Below are 19,667 nucleotides of genomic sequence, written 5' to 3'. Positions count from 1 at the left end.
AGCCTGAAGAGAGAGCACCTGTGTGCAGAAATACCTCCTTGCTAGCCTCAAGTCAAGATGTTTGCTGGAGCATCTTCCACAGGACCATGGTTTTGTCAGGGCTGCTGCACAGACCATTTCCCTGGCCTGAACCCCGAAGGACTGCTGCACAAGGCATTCACACCCCCCACCTCCTCGCCTGGCATCACACACCAGGACTGGATCTATGGCATCTCCGGTGGCCAACTCTCCTGGACTTCTGCAATGACACCAAGGAAAGAAGGGACTAATAAGGAAAACAGCTGGAAGGTGCCAGGAGGCTGTTGCTGGCATGGGGCAAACCATCTGATTTATAGCCTGCATTGAGTTGAAGCCACTAAAAAGTCATAGTAGTAAGTGTTTTGTTGTAGTGTAATACACTCATAAGCCATTAGTACTATGTAGGGAAGTAATTAATTTACCTGGATGTACTACAGATAGCTGTATAGGAAAACAGTTACACTGTCAAATATAAGGATGTTCTGAAGTGATCTTACAGGAGGAGCAAAGGTAAATCATAAACTGTAGCAAACAACCTCTTTCCTTCAATTGGTATTCACATACAATAGTTGCTTCTTTTTCCTGAACATTAAAAGTATTTATATGAAAAAAAGATGCATTCTCATTATAACATATTTTGAGACATAATAGGCTGCTATGACACTTAATGCAGCTTTCCCCATTCCTTACCATTCCCTTAGACACACAGCTGGGAAATGGTCCTCTCAGAAGAAACCACCCAGCAAAAGAAGCCCCCTCACTTCTCCCAGGATTCCTAGGAAACAAATAGTATGTGCCTCCACGGCTGCAACTTACCCACTGCAAAGTCAGAAATAGCAAGATTGAGAAAGTAATAGTTACTCCGATGCCTGAGGTTTCTGTCCGTGATGAAAGCCAGGATCACCAGCATGTTCCCAAGGATGGTGACCAGAGCTAGCAACACCATGAGGAAAGCCAGCAGCACCAACACACCCAGTGAAAACTCGAAGCTCGGTGACGGTGTGGACAAAGTCTCGTTATACATTCCAGCCGTATGTGGAGTTTCGGCCGTGCTGTTGTGCATGTTGTGTATCCAGGTCAGTTCAGTCGGGGAAGAAATTTGCATCTGGCAGAGTTATCCAAAAGGTTGAGATAAGTCTATTAACAGGATGGTCTGAATACTGACACATCCAAAGAAATCCGCGACATCAAAAAAAGGATCACAAAACTTCAAGGCCTGGAGACTCTAACATTCCTTGATCTGAATGCACCTATCGGTCTGAAGACAAAAATCTGTAAAAAAGACACCTCATAAGTAGCAGTAAGGGCACACTTTAAAATAAATTATCTCTTTCTCTCCTGAACGCTGATCCTTATCTACTGAGGTCAGAAAACTTAATCTGAAAACAACTCTTTTCACAGTCATGCACTTTGCATATTAGCATTGTGTAAGCATTTTTACACATTGAATTCTGCTGAAGCTAAAAACAGATCTCATTTTCACTTCCCCAGTGGCCAACAGGATTTAAATTATTACAATTCTATTTCTCTTCCGGTAAAATGTCGACATAGTTGCACTTGCTGCTATATCACTTAATAAATTTTACAGTTAAGAACATAGACATATTTCTTAATGCTGCTGATTACCGGGCATTTAAAATTCAGGTATACACAGCAGAAGTATCAGCAATACCTTTTCAGCTCATCCTAATCAGAAACAAGTCTAGCCCTGGGCACAGCAAAACAAATATGTGGACTTTGGGGGACCTTTTAAGCATGATCCATTTAATCCTCCACTTCCCAAGTAACTCCAGGTAAGCTCCCACTCCACAAAGTGCCAACCCCTTAGCCCTTTGCAAGTGTGAGAAGGTGTATCCCTTCCTCGTCACAATGCATTTATTTTGGTAAGAGCATACAGAAGTTGGCAGGAGACGGCTGTGACTCAGGCCTGCAGCTAACCAGCTCCGTAGCATCATGGCACACCCTGCAACCGGCTTTTCGGACTGCAGCCGTAGTGCTGGGTGCTTGAGAAGACCTACGGCAAGAAACAAGGAAAGAGAGGGTGGATGAGATGTGGGGAGGGGAGGTGTGGTGTTCTGATCCTGTCTTGGGGAGCAAAGGGAAATATATTGTAAAGAATAATTAAAGTAAAAAGTGTAGGGCAACAGGAACAGAAGAGACCTCAGGAAAGATAAAATGTGGCAGACAGACACCTGCCTTGGGTATAGGTGCATAAATGCAGCCTGGGAAACACACAGGAAGAACTAAATCTCCCTGCGCAGTCACAAAGCCACCAGTCACGAAGCCAGTGACACAGGTGACATGATGTTGGGAGTGTGTTGCAGAGCACCCTAATCAGAGTGAGAGAGGTGAAGTCTTTAAGCAAAACATGGAAGCCTGTGGTTCACAGACCCTGTTTCTTGTGTGGGACTTCAATGTTCATGACATCTGCTGGAAGGGCAGCACAGCAGGTACAAGCAGTCAACAAGATTCCTAGAGGATGTCAGCAAGAACTTTCTGGTACAAGTACTGAATGGGCCAACAGAGGTGACACAAGGCTAGATCAGCTGTTCACTGGTAAAGAAGAGTTGGTTAAGGATGTGTAATCAATGGCAGCCTAGGCTGTAGTGACTATGAGGTAGCAGAATTCAAGATCCTAAAAGGGAGTGAGGAAGGAGAGCAGCAGAGTACAGACCATGGACTTCAGGTGAGGAGACTTTGGTTTATTCTGGAAAGTGGTATGTTGGATCCCATGGGAGGCAGCTTTGAAATGCAAGGAGCTCAGGGAACCTGCAGGCCTTTAAGGACAGCAGCCTCCATGCACAAGAAAAGCCCATCCCAGCTCTCAAGAAAACAAGTGGACGTATCAGGAGACTGGCTAACATGGGAAGCTACAATGCAAAAAGGCAGCGTGGAGGAGGTTGGAGCAGGGACAGGCTGCAAAGGAGGAATTTAGAAATGTTGCCTGGCCACATAAGCATGACGTTAGGAAAACCAAAGCTCACCTATAGTTCATGCTTGTAAAGGACATCAAGGACAACATGAAGAACTTCAGCCCCCCCATTAACAGTAAAACGCTGAATAAGAAAAATGTAGGTGCTTTGTTGAATGGGGCCAGTGATACAGTGACAGCAGATGCTGGTAAGGCTGAGGTACCCAATGCTTTCTTTGCTTCATTCTTCACTAATTAGGCCACCCCCTCCTCCATGCTTAGTGAATGAGTTCAAGGAGGAGTCCTGTCAGGAGCAGGTAAGAATAAGGTAGGGATTACTTGAGAAGACTTCACCCATAAGAGTCCATGGGATGCAATGGGCTGCACCCAACGGTCCTGAGAAAATCAGCTACCATCCTTGTGAGGCCACTTTCTATCCTCTTTGAAAGGTCATGGAGATGAAGGGAGGTTCCCAACAACTGAAGAAAGGCAAATGTTGTAAATGTTGCAGCCATCTTCAAGTGATGCCATAAGGAAAAAAGGTCGGGCTGCCTTTGGTCCCTGGGAAAGTAATGGATCAAGTCCTCTTGGAAGGCACTTCTGAGAACTTGAGGGAGGAAAAGGTGACTGGGAAGAGTCAGCATGGGTTTTCTAAGGATAAATCATGCCTGAGCAACTTGGTTTTCTTCTTTGATGAAGTGACTAGATTAGTGGACAAGAGGAGAGTAGTAATTTGCTTTTAAAAATTAGTCAATAAATCCAATGTTGAAGTTTTAATCATAGACCTTCATGGGGCTGAGGGAGAAATCTATGTGACCTCTCCTTCCTTCCTTCCTGTGGGGAAAAACCATAGCCTAACATAAAGGAGACAGCCATTAGGAAAATCACTAGGGTTAAATACTCATCCCAGAAATAAACAAACAAACAAAAGATAACACAATTTCTTCCAACATATATGTTTTATTGGGGTGGGATTTTTTTTAAGACCTGAGAGGGTCAAGTTAGAAAAACACTGTTGTGGTTTGAATTGAACCTCAGTCGTATACTTACTGTTACCATGTATTTATAAGACCTATTGGACATCTGCGGAGACAGAAGAAAATTGAAGGACATGAAATGGTGAAATAGATGAGTGAGTGGATAGAGAGATTTGGCTTAGAAATCAACTTTGCAAAGTCCATTTGTGTCAGTGCATGAAAGGTACGCTCAAGAGCAAATGCTGAATAAGTATCTTACCATAAACCTGCAAAATGGCCAAAGGGAGGAGAAGACTTAGGATGCCACCTTGACCAAGACAGCTTTAATGCTGTGAGCACAGCAACTAAGTGCTTGACTTAGGCTGGGAGCACTGAGCAGAATTTTCAACAATCAGAAAAATACAACAAATTCTTCAAATATACAGAAGTGATGTGACAAAACAGTTTGAGCACTGTGTGTGTAATATAGAACATCAAAAACATTGATCTCTAGTAGCTCCACTGCTCTATGTGGTTTCAAATTTGCTGCACATTATGCTTCCTGACAAACTCTAGTTTTCCAGTGCTATAAAATGTGGGTACAGTTTACCTAGTCCATAATTTTGTAGGCCATTTTTCCAAAGTAAACCACACATGCTTTAATTACAAAACACAAACTGAATTTTTATATTAAAAGGATAGGGATAGAAAAGCAGACAACTCAAATACTTTCCCATTTTGGGGGCCTACCTACAGTTTCTCTGTTTAAAAGGTGTTTATTTAGTACATCAGCTATTCTATAAGTGTTTCAAAGGAGGAAGGGGGGGCTATGCCTCACAGAAAAGCAAACCCCACAAAATCTATGCTGGTGCCTTAACTCATGACAGTGAAAACAGCTGTGCTGAATCAACAGCCTCCTCCTGAAGCTGTATCTCTCATAGCCGTCAGGTTCACAACCCATAACGATGCCCACGTGAGGCAAGGAAGCATAATGAGAAGGAGTGGTCAAAGACAATCTTCCATCAATGTGAAAACTGGCATCAGAAGTCTCCAGTTCCAGACCTCTGAACAGAATGGCATTTGGGCTCCTCAAAGCCATCATCTCTTGTGCTATGATTAAGCTGTTTACATGCATTTGAATTGTGTTTGCAAAGGAGTACTCCGAGTACTGCCAATTTCAAATTAGATAAAAAATACTATTTAAATTGGTTATTGCTTTTCATTGTTCTGATTTCCTCTCCATATTTTATACACTTACATATATATATATATACACACACACAAAGAGGAAAGAAAATCATAAAAGGAGAGGAAAGAAAAATTAACCAGCGACTCTCACTTACCCATCCATGAAAGCCTTCTGGGTGAGTGGCAACACCCAACACAAGGCAAAAAAGTTTAGTACATGGAATGGATTATAATCAAGCTCCATTGCCTTCACCCGCTCCTTTCAGCACTGGATATTCACCTGCATCATTTATTAATACCTGCTTGAGACACCTCTGTGTCAGCTTTCAGATAGACCTCTGTGAATCCCATTATCAAGCAGTGAACATGGCCCTTGTTCAGTGATAGAAAAATCCAGTACGATATTGGTTCAGTGGCAGAGAAAATCCATATAACGTCACAGTAACAGAACACAAAGAACTGATCTAGTACAAAAGTCACTCTGTCAGTTCAAATTTGTTCCAGACATTTTGATGGAATATCTTTGCACTTGCAAAGCTTTACAGCCAAGAGGGTATTGTCTGTTCTTGCACAGCCAGCCCAAATGATAAATCCAGCACAAACTTTGTATTGCTTGCTCTGCTAATTCAACAGGGATGCGATCATGTGCCCAAGCCTGCCATATCTATTAGGTAATCAATTAGTGCACAAATCTGGCACTAAATATCATTTAAGCATGACCAAAGAGACAGCCACTGTCAGGAGAAAAGACAGTACTGGTGAAAAGAGTAACAACCATTTATGCCTGCAACAATTTTGATAACCAGTCTCAAAATTCCATTACCATGGAAACTTTCATTCTCTGAAAATCATCCAGAATTACTAATTTACATGTACTGTGTCCTGCAACACCAGGTATGGACTATATTAAAATTAGAAAAGGACAGATATGCCGTACTAGGCAGTCCATTCACTTGCGTATTGCTCACTGGGGGAATTACAATAATACAGGGCACTATCTTGTCTTCATAATAGCTTTCAAATGAAATTATACTGTTCCTGTGAGTATTTATACAACCTTTCAAAAATGCAGCAGAACTGCTTTTTCACTGATAGCTTTAGGTTAACAAATAGGACATAAATTTAATTCAAAACATACATAATCAGGTATCTCCCTCCAATGAACCTTGACAGAGATACATATAGAAGAGTTCTTTCATAGTACCAGCTCTATATAAAAAAAAAAAGGGAAAACAAAAAGTACCTAAAAAACCCAAAACAAAGGAGGACATAAAACAAAACTGGTTATTCTTCTCATTGCACTAGATGGTATATAACTTGGCATCATAGTAGCAAAACCAAAACCAAAATCCCGAAAACTGGCAAAATCAGGGCAAATACTTGCCTCTGCTGCACTTTTAACAAATGCCATTAGTAAACAAAGGTTTTTTCTCTATTTCTGTTGAAGAAATATGAAAAAATAGCACTAAATAAGAGAAGAATCTCTTATCTGCAACTCATTTATTTTAACTCTCTAAAAAGATGGGTTACGTGACCTCAATGCTGCAAACTTTTTGGGACATAATATTTTCATGAACGCCATTCGAAACCTCATATGACAGAGAGGGTAAAGAACTGGATTCAAAGAGGAATTGAGCCACAAAAGCCAAAAAGTTATTTCATACAAGGAGTTATGGATGCACGTTCCTTGGCAGGCCCCACGAATAATCATTAATAAACTGTATGGGGCCCAGCAAACGGCAAAGACACACACAATTATGGCAAGCGACTTCGCCCGTTTCTTGTCCCGCTGCAGTTTTGACCCAGTCCTGGAACGGAAAGAAAGAGAAAAGTCTCTTTTGAGGGCCGTGGGACTGGTTTGTTTTGGAGATGGACAGTTAGCCATCGCTGCTGGTCTCCATGACTTTGTTAATGATGAAACACTGTCTTCTGCTTCCGATGGAGGAGAAGATGCTCCTGGCCTTGGCAAGAAGCAAAATCTCCAGGACAGGCTGCGCCTCCTTGGAGGTTCGCAGTCCTGTGTGCTGCCACGCCGCTGGCACCTCTGGATGTTGTGGAAGATGTGCACATTGAAGTAGGTCACTGAGAGCAGCGGCGCGAAGAACTCCAGGGTTGATGCACCCAGGAGGAAGTACCAGTTGTCAAAGAACTCTGCGTAGCATTGACCCACTGCTACCACACTGTATCCGGCCACTTGCTCCCAGAAGAGGATTGCCGGGCAGTAGAGGAGGAAGGCCAAGACCCAGACAGCCACCATCTTGATGACAGGGTTGGATGTTATTCCCTGCTGGGCTCTGTAAGATACCTGTGAAGGAAAAGGACATGTCATGTATTCAGCTAACATTTTGGAAGCACTATCTCAAAAAAACATAAGCAAGCAAATCAAGTATACTATCTGTTCTGTAATTCCCCAGACACCTATAACATCTTCACTTATGTAAGGTCCTGCAAAACTCTGTCAGTCTTGCTCATCAACTACTATAGCTCTGTGATTGATTTTAATACTTGGGACTGAAGAGGAGCAGAAATTATGATGGCTAAACTACTGTTTGGCTTCCAGGTGTGAAAGGACATGACTTGTTTTCATCACCACCACAGTGAGGTAGCAATAAGAAATCAGTTTATGATTCATGAAATTCCCAGGCTCAGAGGAGAGTGAAAGCAGCTGTGGGACTTCCTTGCTGCACAAGCAAAAGTAGAAGCCTTCTGTATTAGACAGGTTGCCATGTGAGACTGCAAACACTCGACAATGCAATTTTTAATACTATCTAATTCTATCCCACACATACGCTTGAACATCCCTTACTTTATTGAAACATTTTCTTTTAACACTCACTTTACCTTGTAAACAGTTCACTGTATTACTGCAAATCGTGATGGTGTTACGTCTAACCAGACTGCATTAATTTATTTTACTCTCTACCTGTAAATGTCTATCTTTGAAAAAAAATATTAAGAATTAAAATAATGTCTTCTCAAGTTAGGACATACAAGAGTTACAACCGCCCTTGTAATAGCCCAGTCAGTATGTACAACACATACTTCTAGCTCTTGGTCCCCTGCACAAGATTATCAGTTAATGAGAAGCTGGACAATTTTGTTTTCTCTTTACTGTTCAATATTTGTCATCCCAGGCTTTACTCAGGCCCAGAACTACTACCTTCCTCATCAGCTTCCTATCCTGTTCATTACCATAGCACCTGCATGCCATACAAATATTAATAAATGGTTTCTTCACAACCACATATGACACAAGGACCATCCTCCCTATTTTACCAGTGAGTAACAGAGCAGTGATGCAGTGTTACACATGTTACTTTAGAGTCTCTGTTTTAATTATCTGTAGCCTGAAGATTCAGACTCCTTTGCATCCTAAAGCAACATATTGGCTCAGAGCACAGCTCCAGTTTTGCAGTAATGAATTTGCAGCCCTTTGCAAGACCGCAAGCACCTCAATTTAGTAGGTAGAAAACAGGAAGCTCAGCACAGCTTCACAAAAAGTTGAGTCTGAAATGACTGGCCCCCAGCCACAAGCCAGGTTTGCAGCAGAGGCAGAGGTGGATCCCAAGTCCACAAGGAAGCCTGATAACTTTTTCTTTTGTATATCAGCTCTGTGTTGCACAGTCCTGGATTCACTCTATCCTAATTACCTAGAGGAGAAAAACAGAATGTGATCATGTAAACGAAGACCATCAACAGTGCGTAAGAACATGGAGCTCAGTTGGATTGCAGAGGCCTTTTTAATTTACATTTCTCACATTCTGAGCTCTGCAATTTCATTAGTATTTTTCAATATTACTATTTCTTAAATACAGGGGTTTTCATACTTCATTGTTCAGCATTAAAAGAAAAGTAGCAACAAACAACTCTAAAACCACAACACTGGGGAAGAAGAGAAAGAGATTAGGCATTGTATCAGCACTTCCCAAACAAGAACCTCCTGATCTAACACAGCCCATGTCACTTGAGCTAGCAGACTCGTCAAAAGCAAAGGATGGTGATCATCTTCCATCTGGACCAAACACCAGGCAGAGCTTAGAAATGGTGAATGATAATATTTACCACTGGATTCCCCAGATGTCTTCTGAAGCAGAAGAATGACAATACTCAAGAAACACCTCTTACCCCTCCACATATTTTGAGTCATTCTCCTTTTTGCTTCAAGGGATCAGTTTCCACCCAACTGCTTGTTGGCAGTACATATCAATCACCCCCTGCAGATCCTCACCTGGTCTTCAGTCAGTCCGTCCTACATCTCTCTCCATACCCTCTTCTCTTTTTAAACTTTATACCAAGCCTAAACACATCCTTGACTCAACCTAGTTTCGTTACCACTGTTCTAATGACCAAAGCTGAAGTTCTCCACACTCTTGCTGCCCCTTTTCTATCTTGAGCTTCCCACCTCCTCTGTGGTGTAATTAAATAGTTTCTAATCCAGGCTGCAGGAGGGAAACGTTGAAATCATAGGCAAGGCATTGTGCTATCTCTAAATCCCAGTGCAACACTGAAGCATCAAAGTTTCTGCAGAAAAAAATGGTACAATAATGAAGGACTGTTTAACTTCTCGCGTTACTGTGAATGCTACAAGTTTATAGAAATCTCAAGATATATAAAGAAATAATTAGAAATGTTCTTCTTACCGCTTTAGTAACTGACAGGAAACGGTCATAGCTGATAAGGACGATGCTAAACACTGAAGTTGTGCACAGGAGATAGTCCATAACTAGCCAGAGCTTGCATAGGCTTCTTCCCAAGTGCCATGTCCCTGTCAGGGCATAAGGGATGTAGAGAGGCATGCAGAACACACCTATGGAAATAAACCAAATGCACATGTCAGTCGGCACTGCAGGCAGTGCTCATGAAAGCAAAGAAACCTTCCTGCGGTATCTGATAAAAGTGCAATAGTAGCTGGAATTGCCATGTGGAAGGCAATGCATGCATGCAACCAATGCATGCAACCAATGAACACGTGACCCCAAACTAGGCACCGGTAACATTCTTATAATTAATACCTTTCTGAAAGGTGCATCGTGTTCATTGTGTATCATTATTACTTCTCCTGTTTGTATCACCTGCTAAAGGAGGGAGGAGCTGACTTTTTCACCTGCTGAAGTAAACACTATTCTGTGTCTAGCTACTAGAATTAAAACAAACAAAAATATCTCTCGCCTAATGTAATTTACTGTTTTCTACAATAAACAATCTAATTGCCACACTTCTGTCCTCTGAGAAGCATGATACGGTGTCCAACAGTGCTCCAGAAGCAACTTTTATAGAAATACAAGCTGAATTTCAGACTAATCTTTAAAACTATCTAATCAGAAGGCTGACAAAAACTGCACAGTTAATTAAGTACATCCAGTCTAGCATTTCTTCTCATCATAATTTTTCTTCATAACCACTTTTCAGTGGTGACCTGATAGGGTATTATCTAGGGGAACACACCAAGCGGTGGGAACGTACCAAGCGGTGGGAACGTACATGAGTGACCCGCACCCATGGCTATCTAAATTTAAGCTGTTAAATCCGAATGTTGTGAAAGAGCCAATATGATCTCATTTTAATGGATTTCTAGGTGATTACACTACACACAGTCACAATGTAGCCCTGCAAGGCTGAAGAGTGAGCGGTGTCATTTGCTGCGACACAGAAATGCAGTCAACAGCATCAACTCTGTAATGAAATGGAATCACTGCTTCTATGGAGAGATATATATAGATATATATATAAACACTTGCTCCCTCCAGCAAAAGGTTATATTACACATTTTAACATTCAGAGGGGGGGAAAAAAGTGTACTGTTTCAATCTTAGATTTGCTTCATGATAGTGTGTACTTCTGCAACAGGTACCAATGGGTTTCCTTTTCCCTAAAAATCTTACAATTCCTGTTATTCTCCCTCTACTAAGAATCAAGAGATCTCTATCCAAATCCAGCTATACAGAGATAAATCAAAGGTTGTTGAAGGTCAAGATCAGATAGATTAAATATACTAAAAGAGTAAGCAAAGGGCTCTGCAGGCATGAAAGTGTGTGCTTTTAGCAATTAGGATGAAGTAGAAATTAAGGATAATCTAAGCGTATCCTGAATCTAAATAAGTAGCTACAGAACTACAAACCAGTTTGACTCTAAAGTATGCAAAATTGTGACCAAATTTAGAACAAAAAACTAGATGTTCAGGTAAACATATTATCATGAAACAAAAATTTATGGAAGTGGGATAATGCCAAGCAACCTCGACTTCCTTCTTTGACAGAGGACGTTATCTACTTGGTGCTTCTCAGCTAGATGCCAGTATTTGTTCAACATGGTGTTAGACTGTGAGCAAGATGACAGAACACCACGCTGTCCCCTGGCTTTCTGTCACCGCTGTGGTTTTTCCCCCTGTGTATGGTAGCCAGGCAGCAAGAGCTCTGTGGCACAATGAGGCGGTTATAAGCTGGAAGAAGACATCATCCATATGGGGGAAGGGATCAAAACATTATACAAGGAGATCTGGACGTCACGAGGACTGGACTATTAGAAGCCATCCCCTGTAACAGAATTTCTGATACTGGCAATAAATGTTAAGAACAAAAACAGTTTCTTCAGTTCTTTTAAAACGTGTAGGTAAAAGAAGTAGCATAAAAACAGTTTCAAAAGATTTTGTTGTGATGTGATGAATCAGAATACAGGTTTCATTAAATAGCCACACCTGTTTAAAACCATCCTTCTGCCTACTTAATAATAATTTTAAGACTTTTACCAGAGAAACTCAACATCTCACTAGTGTTTTAATTGTACTCTTTCTCAGTACAACTTTCAAAATAAAATGCGTCCCTGTGTTTAAACATATACCATGAAACTTCTAGAAACTGTTTGATTTGTTATTTTTATTTACCTATAAAAACACATATTGCTAACATATGACTAGACAGAGCAAGATGCTTAAAAATACTACTCAGCGCTATTTAGCTGCAAGCTTCAGGTGATTATCTGTATTGTGTGAGAGTAGATTGAAACAGAAGATTTCAACCACGTATGCAAGATCTGCCAGATAATATATGTTGTATTCAATTTGACTATCTAGACTTTAGTCAAGACTCTTCACAAACAACTCCCATTCTTTGTCATTCTACATTAATTCACACACGGTAGTATTTTTTTCTGAAGTAATAACATAAATCAGTACCTGTTAACCTAGCAAAGGATCCTCTTATGATAATATATTTCTGAAAAATAGTAGACTGCTAAGACACTTAATGCAGCTTTCCCCATTCCTTACCATTCCCTTAGACACACAGCTGGGAAATGGTCCTCTCAGAAGAAACCACCCAGCAAAAGAAGCCCCCTCACTTCTCCCAGGATTCCTAGGAAACAAATAGTATGTGCCTCCACGGCTGCAACTTACCCACTGCAAAGTCAGAAATAGCAAGATTGAGAAAGTAATAGTTACTCCGATGCCTGAGGTTTCTGTCCGTGATGAAAGCCAGGATCACCAGCATGTATGTGGAGTTTCGGCCGTGCTGTTGTGCATGTTGTGTATCCAGGTCAGTTCAGTGTGGGAAGAAATTTGCATCTGGCAGAGTTATCCAAAAGGTTGAGATGCATAAGGAGTATAAACAGGATGGGCCAAAAATCCAATAAACATCCAAAAAAATTGACTCAGGAGAGCAAAAATTAAAAGGTTCTGATGCTAGATAAATCTAGCTTTCCTAAGATTTTGTAATTTTAATAAATACCAATGCATCTGAAACCATGTATATCTCTAGAAGTTACCAGTAAGAAATAGGTCGTTTTTCCAAGCTCATATTTTAAAATGCAAGTTCTTCTTTATGCAACCTGATCCTTATCTGTGGATCCTTATCAGGAGGACCGATTTGAGAATATCTCTTGCTTTCCTCCCTTCCTCATTCCCTCCCTTGCAGAAAAGTTTTGCTTGTTAGCATTACAGATGTCAATGTTTTCTGGAAATTGCTCCTTAATTGTACCCACCCTTATGAGAATGTAAACCACTTTCTAATTTCAGCCTTGTTTATCTAGTGTCACTGTATTTGGGCAAGCCTGTGGTCCCTCTCTATTGCGTTATGTATTTTTGTTGACCAAAGGCACAGTTAACTTTTTTGTTGCTGTTCTTGTTCCTCTTTCTGTGGACCCTAGGGCTGAATCCTGATATGCTGTAAGCAAGCATATATACAATTACTCACGAGAGCAGTTAACCAGTAATGGTCCAGCCCTCAGAGATGTGACACAGCAGCGGCTGGTACTGTCCCAGAACCAAGAAACAAAATACTGACTCCCTGAATGTGAATGAGAGCTTGGCAATTAACTTTAATAGAACGAAGCTTTTCTTCCCACACTGGTGGGAGAAATCGTGTTTTCCACAAGTGCTTATACTTTGTATGAGTAATGAAGCCCCTTGCAGAGAGCTGTGAGTATTCCACAGTTATAAAAATTCAATCATTTTTATTATGGGTTCTAAAAACACTTCGGTGTCTAATTTTAGATACTTAAATTTGAAAAATGTTGGCTGTCATGTCTGTGCTTCTGTTGTGGGAACAAATTCATTAGCATTATCCAAGTGCTTTTACTAAATGTTTGAATGGCAGCAGTACAAAAAATGCAAAACTTTATTATCCATACAAATATCTTCACAGCATGCATGTCCATTACTGCTTTAAGCTTTATTTTGTTTCCAGGTAATGCTGAAAATGGAGAAAACACACTTTGGCAATGACTACTAAGTAATACCACTAACCTTTCTTCTGCTTGCAATTCTGAAGCTGATCTACATGACATTTTCGAGGTCCAAGCTATTATGTGGCTGAAAAGAAAATAAAAGTGGTGAACAAATGTGAGCTCAAATTAAGGGTTCGGCCAAGCCTATATCCTGTCTGCCTCAGCTGCCCGTAGCCTAAGAGTGTAAGAACATGGCAGAATGTTCTGCTGGTGTGCTCCCCGTGCCTCCAGTGACTTGTGGCTCAAGGTGCCAATGTGAGACCAGAAGTGACATTCGATCATTTTATTTTCAGTTTGTCTTCTAAACTGTCACCTTCTTACCCCAAGAATTTCTACTTCTGCACTTTATTAATAAAAGACATCACAGGGCTTCTATAGGCCCCTGAGGAGGGTAACAGTCCTTCTGTGATTGCTTCTCTGTATTCAAATCCAGGGAACAGCCAGAAAATTGCCATGCATACTGCCAAATCATGGATCCTATATAAACTCTTAGCCATGGCCCAACTACCCTTTTTCTTTCCTCATACCTAATCCAACCAGTTGTTTTTGACTGTCTCACCTTACCCTGGGAGCAACAGCTCGCTCCTGTGCACTCAAAGCCACAATCCCTTGGTAAGAGTCGCTGAACGTAGGGCAGCGCCTATGCACACAATGTACCTGCCACAAACCTGTCAGTGCATGCTCAGAAACTGCTCTGACATATCCTAGAAGAAAATACGTAAAAGGTTTTCTTCTCTTAGACACGGGGCTGCTTGCCCTCAGACAGAAAGGGGTCCTGGAACATGTTTTCCCATCCCAGTAACACTCCCCCCTTTTCAATTGCAGAAGAGGGGTGAAGAACCAAGCTCTTAAGTATTCTTTTCTACTGGAAACTTTCAGATATACTTTTGATTCCTAACTTGTCCCTGAATGGCCAGAAATGCCAGCTTGAGCTGGTAGGCTTTCTACAGACTGGCATCTATGATAAATCAATGCACAGCCACCAGTCTCAGAAGAAAAGGAATTTCTTACAATCTCCTGAAAGCACTATGGGAACCAAAAGGCTAAAAAAAAAAAAATCTTATAGAAGCAGAAAAACTGTAGATCCAAACTGTTCCAAAAGAATATCTTTCTGTAAAAAACACACAAATAGACAAGCCGTGAGGCTGAAAGCCACTATTTGTAGCAACTGCAGTTAAAACTGGATCCTCTTAAGAGCAAGGCCCTTAGACAAGTTTTATGCATTTTTTCTTCAGTAAGAATCTATGCTAAAATGATTAAAGCCACAGTGGCAGTTAAGTTACTGATGTACTTTGCAACTACTGTGCCTTAGAATGGTGCAACTACAGCTCTTTGCAAAAGTGAGTACAATGTTCTGGACCCTTTTCTTCTCCCTCATTTTGCTTTACAACGTATAAATAGAAAGGTTCTCATTGTATCTTAACTTAAAATCTACAATGCTGAGGAACTGAATTAAAAGGTTATTATCAGTATTAAATAAGGAGGCTGCCCACATAATGGCTTCCAAGATATGACGACCACATCCTCACTTTTGTATCATGCAAAAGATTATCACTGGTTTAGTACACGTACATACAGCTATGCTACACCTTGTTAAGGTCAGATACAGAGAAGAATCTAAACAATTAAGCTAAAAAGTACGGTATCACTTTGAATTCCCTGCTTCTCTTTGACATTTTTATTTATTGCTGCAAGAATTAAAGAGTAATAAAGTAAATTAAAGAGTAATAAAGTAAATTAAAGTGCAATAAAATTTAGCAGTCATAGAGTCCTCTGGGAACCTGGAAATTCTGGGCTGCACTTCTGGTCCAAGTAGACTCCCTCTGTAACTTTTCAGTCTGTTACTTCATCTCTTTTTTCAGTTATAGTTCAGTTTCCTCAACTCTAAGAGGAAGGTAATGCATAGCGAGCTTCTCAAAACCTGAGGGAAATTCTGCATTGATCAATAAAGTATGTTAGTGGAAGAGAGCAAGAGACACCCTCCCAAGTACCTTCACTTAAGCAAGTAAGCCAGATTTCACAGCCTCCAGAATCAAGCTGAAGACAGGATTCATGCTAGCTGAGCACCCTACCCACATACTCTTCAGTCTCAAGAGGAGATTCAGCAGCTTCATCAGTTTTCATGAGAAACAGCTGACCTTGCCAAATGGCTTAAATCAGGGTGCTTTCTAGGAGTACATAGCTACCTAATTCTTTTCCATCTCCCACCCTCAACATTTCTTTTTGGAGCTAACTTAGATCTAACTTGGTTTCTCAAAATCTTAGATAGATCTAACTCTTCCACACCATGCTTGGGAAGTCTGTGTGCAGCAGGGCACCTAAAATTGTGGATGCTACACTCAAGTGCCTTGCCAACGTACCTCCGACACCACAGACCTATTTCGCGTGAGTCATGATGCCATGTAACTAATCTGCTCACATCCAGAAGATAATCTACACCAGTCAGCAAGTTTTTTTTAAAACATCAGCAGTATAAGTGGTTTAATAGAAGATCCGATACGTAAGCTTGCAGAATTTTTTTGCATGGCTACAACTATGATTAAACCAGTCTAGAACACATCTAGCTAGGAAAAAAATATATCTCAAGTAGATAATAAACTGCTGATTTTCTACTGACATCAGGGCAGCATATGAACTGTTCAACGATAACCCTATGAAAAGATACCGAATTTTTATTCAAACAGACATGCTAGAAAATAAGCACATATCACAGATTAATACATCAAAGGGATCCACAAGTAAATGCTCCAGGTTTCTCTTTCCTTCCTCCTTCCCCAGGCATTACACAAGAACACATACTAAACAGTAAAAGAACACCCTGAATTACCTGCTTATTGAAGTGTTCTGTCTTTGCAATTTCAAGAAATTACAAACAGTCCAGAACTGCTATGCTGTGATTAGAGGGACTATTATCTTCACTTTTGAAAGTCAAGGGCAGTAGATTTTAAAAAATAAGTGACCTTTCCATATTTCAGCATGGATGATTTCCAGAATATATGGTAGGACATTTAGATTAAATGTTCTGTCTCATCACCACTTCTTGAAGACAAGTTTGTAAGGATGACAGTTCTTCTCCATTGCTCAACTGCCTTGAATATATTATTTCAAGTCTCTGTTTTACAGAGAAACCACCTGGCAGTTCTTCAGAAGGCACTTTGCTAACAAAATACCCCAATTAGAGACCAGATATAAACTCCAGCTCTTGGTCCAGTCACTTAATTTGAGCAACAAAGAAAAATAAATCATTCTGATACTACCTTGTAGGAGGCTGGGGTCATGTAATGGCTAATCTGGTTTCAGCCGTACTCCTGATTCATTTCCAGAAGAGCAAAGTGAAAACAGTAAGAGAGAGACAAGACAACACAGTGGCAAGAAAGATTAAACTGAAGTCACAATCCACCTTTTTCTGCTAGTGTTTGATTCTTTGCGGATGCATTTTTATGACAGGCAACTGTACTTTAGGTATGGATTAATGCTATAATCCTTTTTTTTTTTTTTCCTCTCCAGGTAATGACATTGGTAATTCTTCCACAAGTAGGGGATATGTATGCAGCTTATATTGTCTTAAACAAATTTACAAAAACTCACTGTTAAAACTGCTGCTTCAGTTTAGCATTATATATTCTATCAGGACCTTATTTTTAAAAAGTTAAAGTTGTTGCAAGCCACTCTTGTAATCCCTTTTCCTCACTGCATCCTTTGCTAGTTCACACACACATAATTTGTTTAACACAATCTGATTTCTCATCAGGTTGCATTGTCAAGTTCTGGACTGAAGGACTTTAGCGCTCCATTCTGATTGAGTTGATTTTCAGTACATTCCTTATTTATAAACCTTTAACTTGCAGGGAAATGTTAAACCATCATAGTTTACATTCATAAACAAGATTATTACATTGCTTAGTGGTAGGAGTTTAGAATATTGGTATTTATAGTAATGCATTTAACAGGAGGATGGAGATTGCGTCCCCAACTTAAGTCAAAAGCAAACGCTGATCCCACCTTTGCTACCTGGTAGGGGAGGAAGCTGTGCCAAATCTAAAGCAGATCTCCCGTCAGCGCACTTCAGATAAGAGTGCAAAACCTCCCTCCTTTCCCACAGTCAGGGGTACTTTTGCCGATTCTGCTTAACTTCATTTCACCACAGAAACATGAAAAAACAGTCACACATACTTAACAGAAAAGGCAAACTTTTCTCTTTTCCGCACAGACACATAGCGAAGGCTGCAACTTCTCTCCTAGTATTTGTAAACCATGACAAAACCTTACACCAAAATACAAAAAGATGACTCACGTCAGCAACATAAAAACTAAATGGTTGTTAGTTATCAAAAATGACAGGGTTGTTATGATTACAAGGAGTTGTCTGTTTTGCTCTCTTCATATTTTTAATTAATAAATGAATACCAATCTAAAATTACTACACAGTTTAGAGAAAAAAAGATGTCAGTGCTTCCAGCCCGTTCAAGAGCAACACACTGCCTTCAGAATAACATACTTGAAAGGCTCGTACTTCAGTGTTTCAAACTTCATCAGAGATACCAGTCAATCCAAGGCTAGGCTACAGGAACCTGCAACTTCACCAATATTATAAGTACACAAATAAGTATAATTTTGCTTGTTTTTTTTTTTTTTTTTTTTTTTTAAAAAGACACCTGCATGGTTTTTTTGAGCAACAGCTTGTGGCCTCAGAGCACCAGTGACTTAGGAAGGAAGCCAGCTGCTTGTAAGCATAAGCTGACTTGTTTTCTTTCTCAGATTCTGGGGGACCTCTGTTCTCCATTAAGAGAAACAAAATGTTTTCTAGCCCAGTTTCTAAAGAATTTAGGTTCTTGATTTCTTTGTTAACAAGCCAAGTGCATTATAGGCAATGATGAAAATGTGAGGACCAAAATATATTTTGTGTGTCTGCTGCTGCTCTGCTCTACAGGCGGAATAAGTTATTTGTGTCCTTTGGTTACCAGTCCCAGTGTGAAAACACTCTCAACATCTCAAGGACTTCAACTGCTGCATCAGTGCTGAGTTTTTGATCCTGACATGTAACGATCACTGCTGCTCTAACATTCTCTGAATTACAAAGCAGAAACAATTGTATGCAGTTAAACGACGGGATACAGCCTCCTTGAAGCATAGCTAATGGTCAAAGAGCAAGAATCAGAGGTTCTTTAGGCCATGAGGCACGGCTGAGGCATCGCGCTCAAAGGAAAGGACAAAATCCCGTGTTGCAAAACTCTTCTGGAAAGCCACATAGAAAACTTGTTCTTAGAATAAAGGAAGTTTAAACTTAGGAAACGCTTATAAGCAAAAATAGGAAGAGAATGCAACTTCTCTAAACAAAAGTGTCTGCAAGACAGCTAGCCAGCACTTCATGTTCTCTCTGAAAGAAATAGCATGAAAATACAAACATATTCCCACTTTCATGGTCTGTTTCCAGCTGTTTTATGGGATAGGGGATTCATTTTTCTCACTGATTGGATGACCTATAAAGTCTATTTAATTTACACAGCAAGTGGTTATCAACAACTTGTTTCTTCCATTTTGGGGCTTTAGTTTTTGCTGAAATACAACACTAAAATATGAGATTCTTGGGGACAAGAATCAATACTTCCTGAAAAAAACAGTAATAAAAAAAATAAAAATAATCAGACACCTAGCTTTTGCATACCTCAGACTGAATACCCCAAAGTTCAGACCTTCAAAATCACTTGTTGATTCTGAGCATTTGAGCTTAAAGGATGCTCTCTGGAAAAAGAATACGTGTTACCATGTGAGTGGAACTGACACTTGGGCAGCTGTAGCAGAACATCTCGCAATTTACCCGCATCCCATATTAAGTAAATGCTACAATTTCAAACTTTCATAAGAGCAACAAAACT

The 19,667-nt window shown here is 40.3% G+C and overlaps 2 protein-coding genes across 2 annotated transcripts in view; both read right to left on the bottom strand.

Annotated features, from left to right (window-relative positions):
• Window positions 1–1,346, bottom strand: part of LOC104134160 (histamine H3 receptor) — a 6,145-nt gene extending 4,799 nt beyond the window's left edge. The window contains exon 1 of the mRNA XM_009647674.2: window positions 835–1,346. Within this exon, the coding sequence (XP_009645969.1) occupies window positions 835–1,123 (289 nt within the window). The 5' untranslated portion in view covers window positions 1,124–1,346. The remainder of the gene's footprint in view (window positions 1–834) is intronic.
• A 2,651-nt stretch (window positions 1,347–3,997) lies between these two features.
• LOC104134159 (histamine H3 receptor-like) lies at window positions 3,998–12,659 on the bottom strand. Its single transcript, XM_035903007.1, is given in 4 exon segments — window positions 3,998–7,378; window positions 9,714–9,880; window positions 12,464–12,559; window positions 12,562–12,659. Coding segments are annotated over 4 exon segments (1,125 nt in total). The 5' UTR covers window positions 12,632–12,659; the 3' UTR covers window positions 3,998–6,586.
• Window positions 12,660–19,667: the final 7,008 nt, after the last annotated feature.

Source organism: Egretta garzetta, unplaced genomic scaffold, assembly GCF_000687185.1.
Source record: "Egretta garzetta isolate BGI_Z169 unplaced genomic scaffold, ASM68718v1 scaffold229, whole genome shotgun sequence".
Taxonomy (NCBI): domain Eukaryota; kingdom Metazoa; phylum Chordata; class Aves; order Pelecaniformes; family Ardeidae; genus Egretta; species Egretta garzetta.
This window is presented reverse-complemented; position numbering and strand designations above follow the sequence as displayed.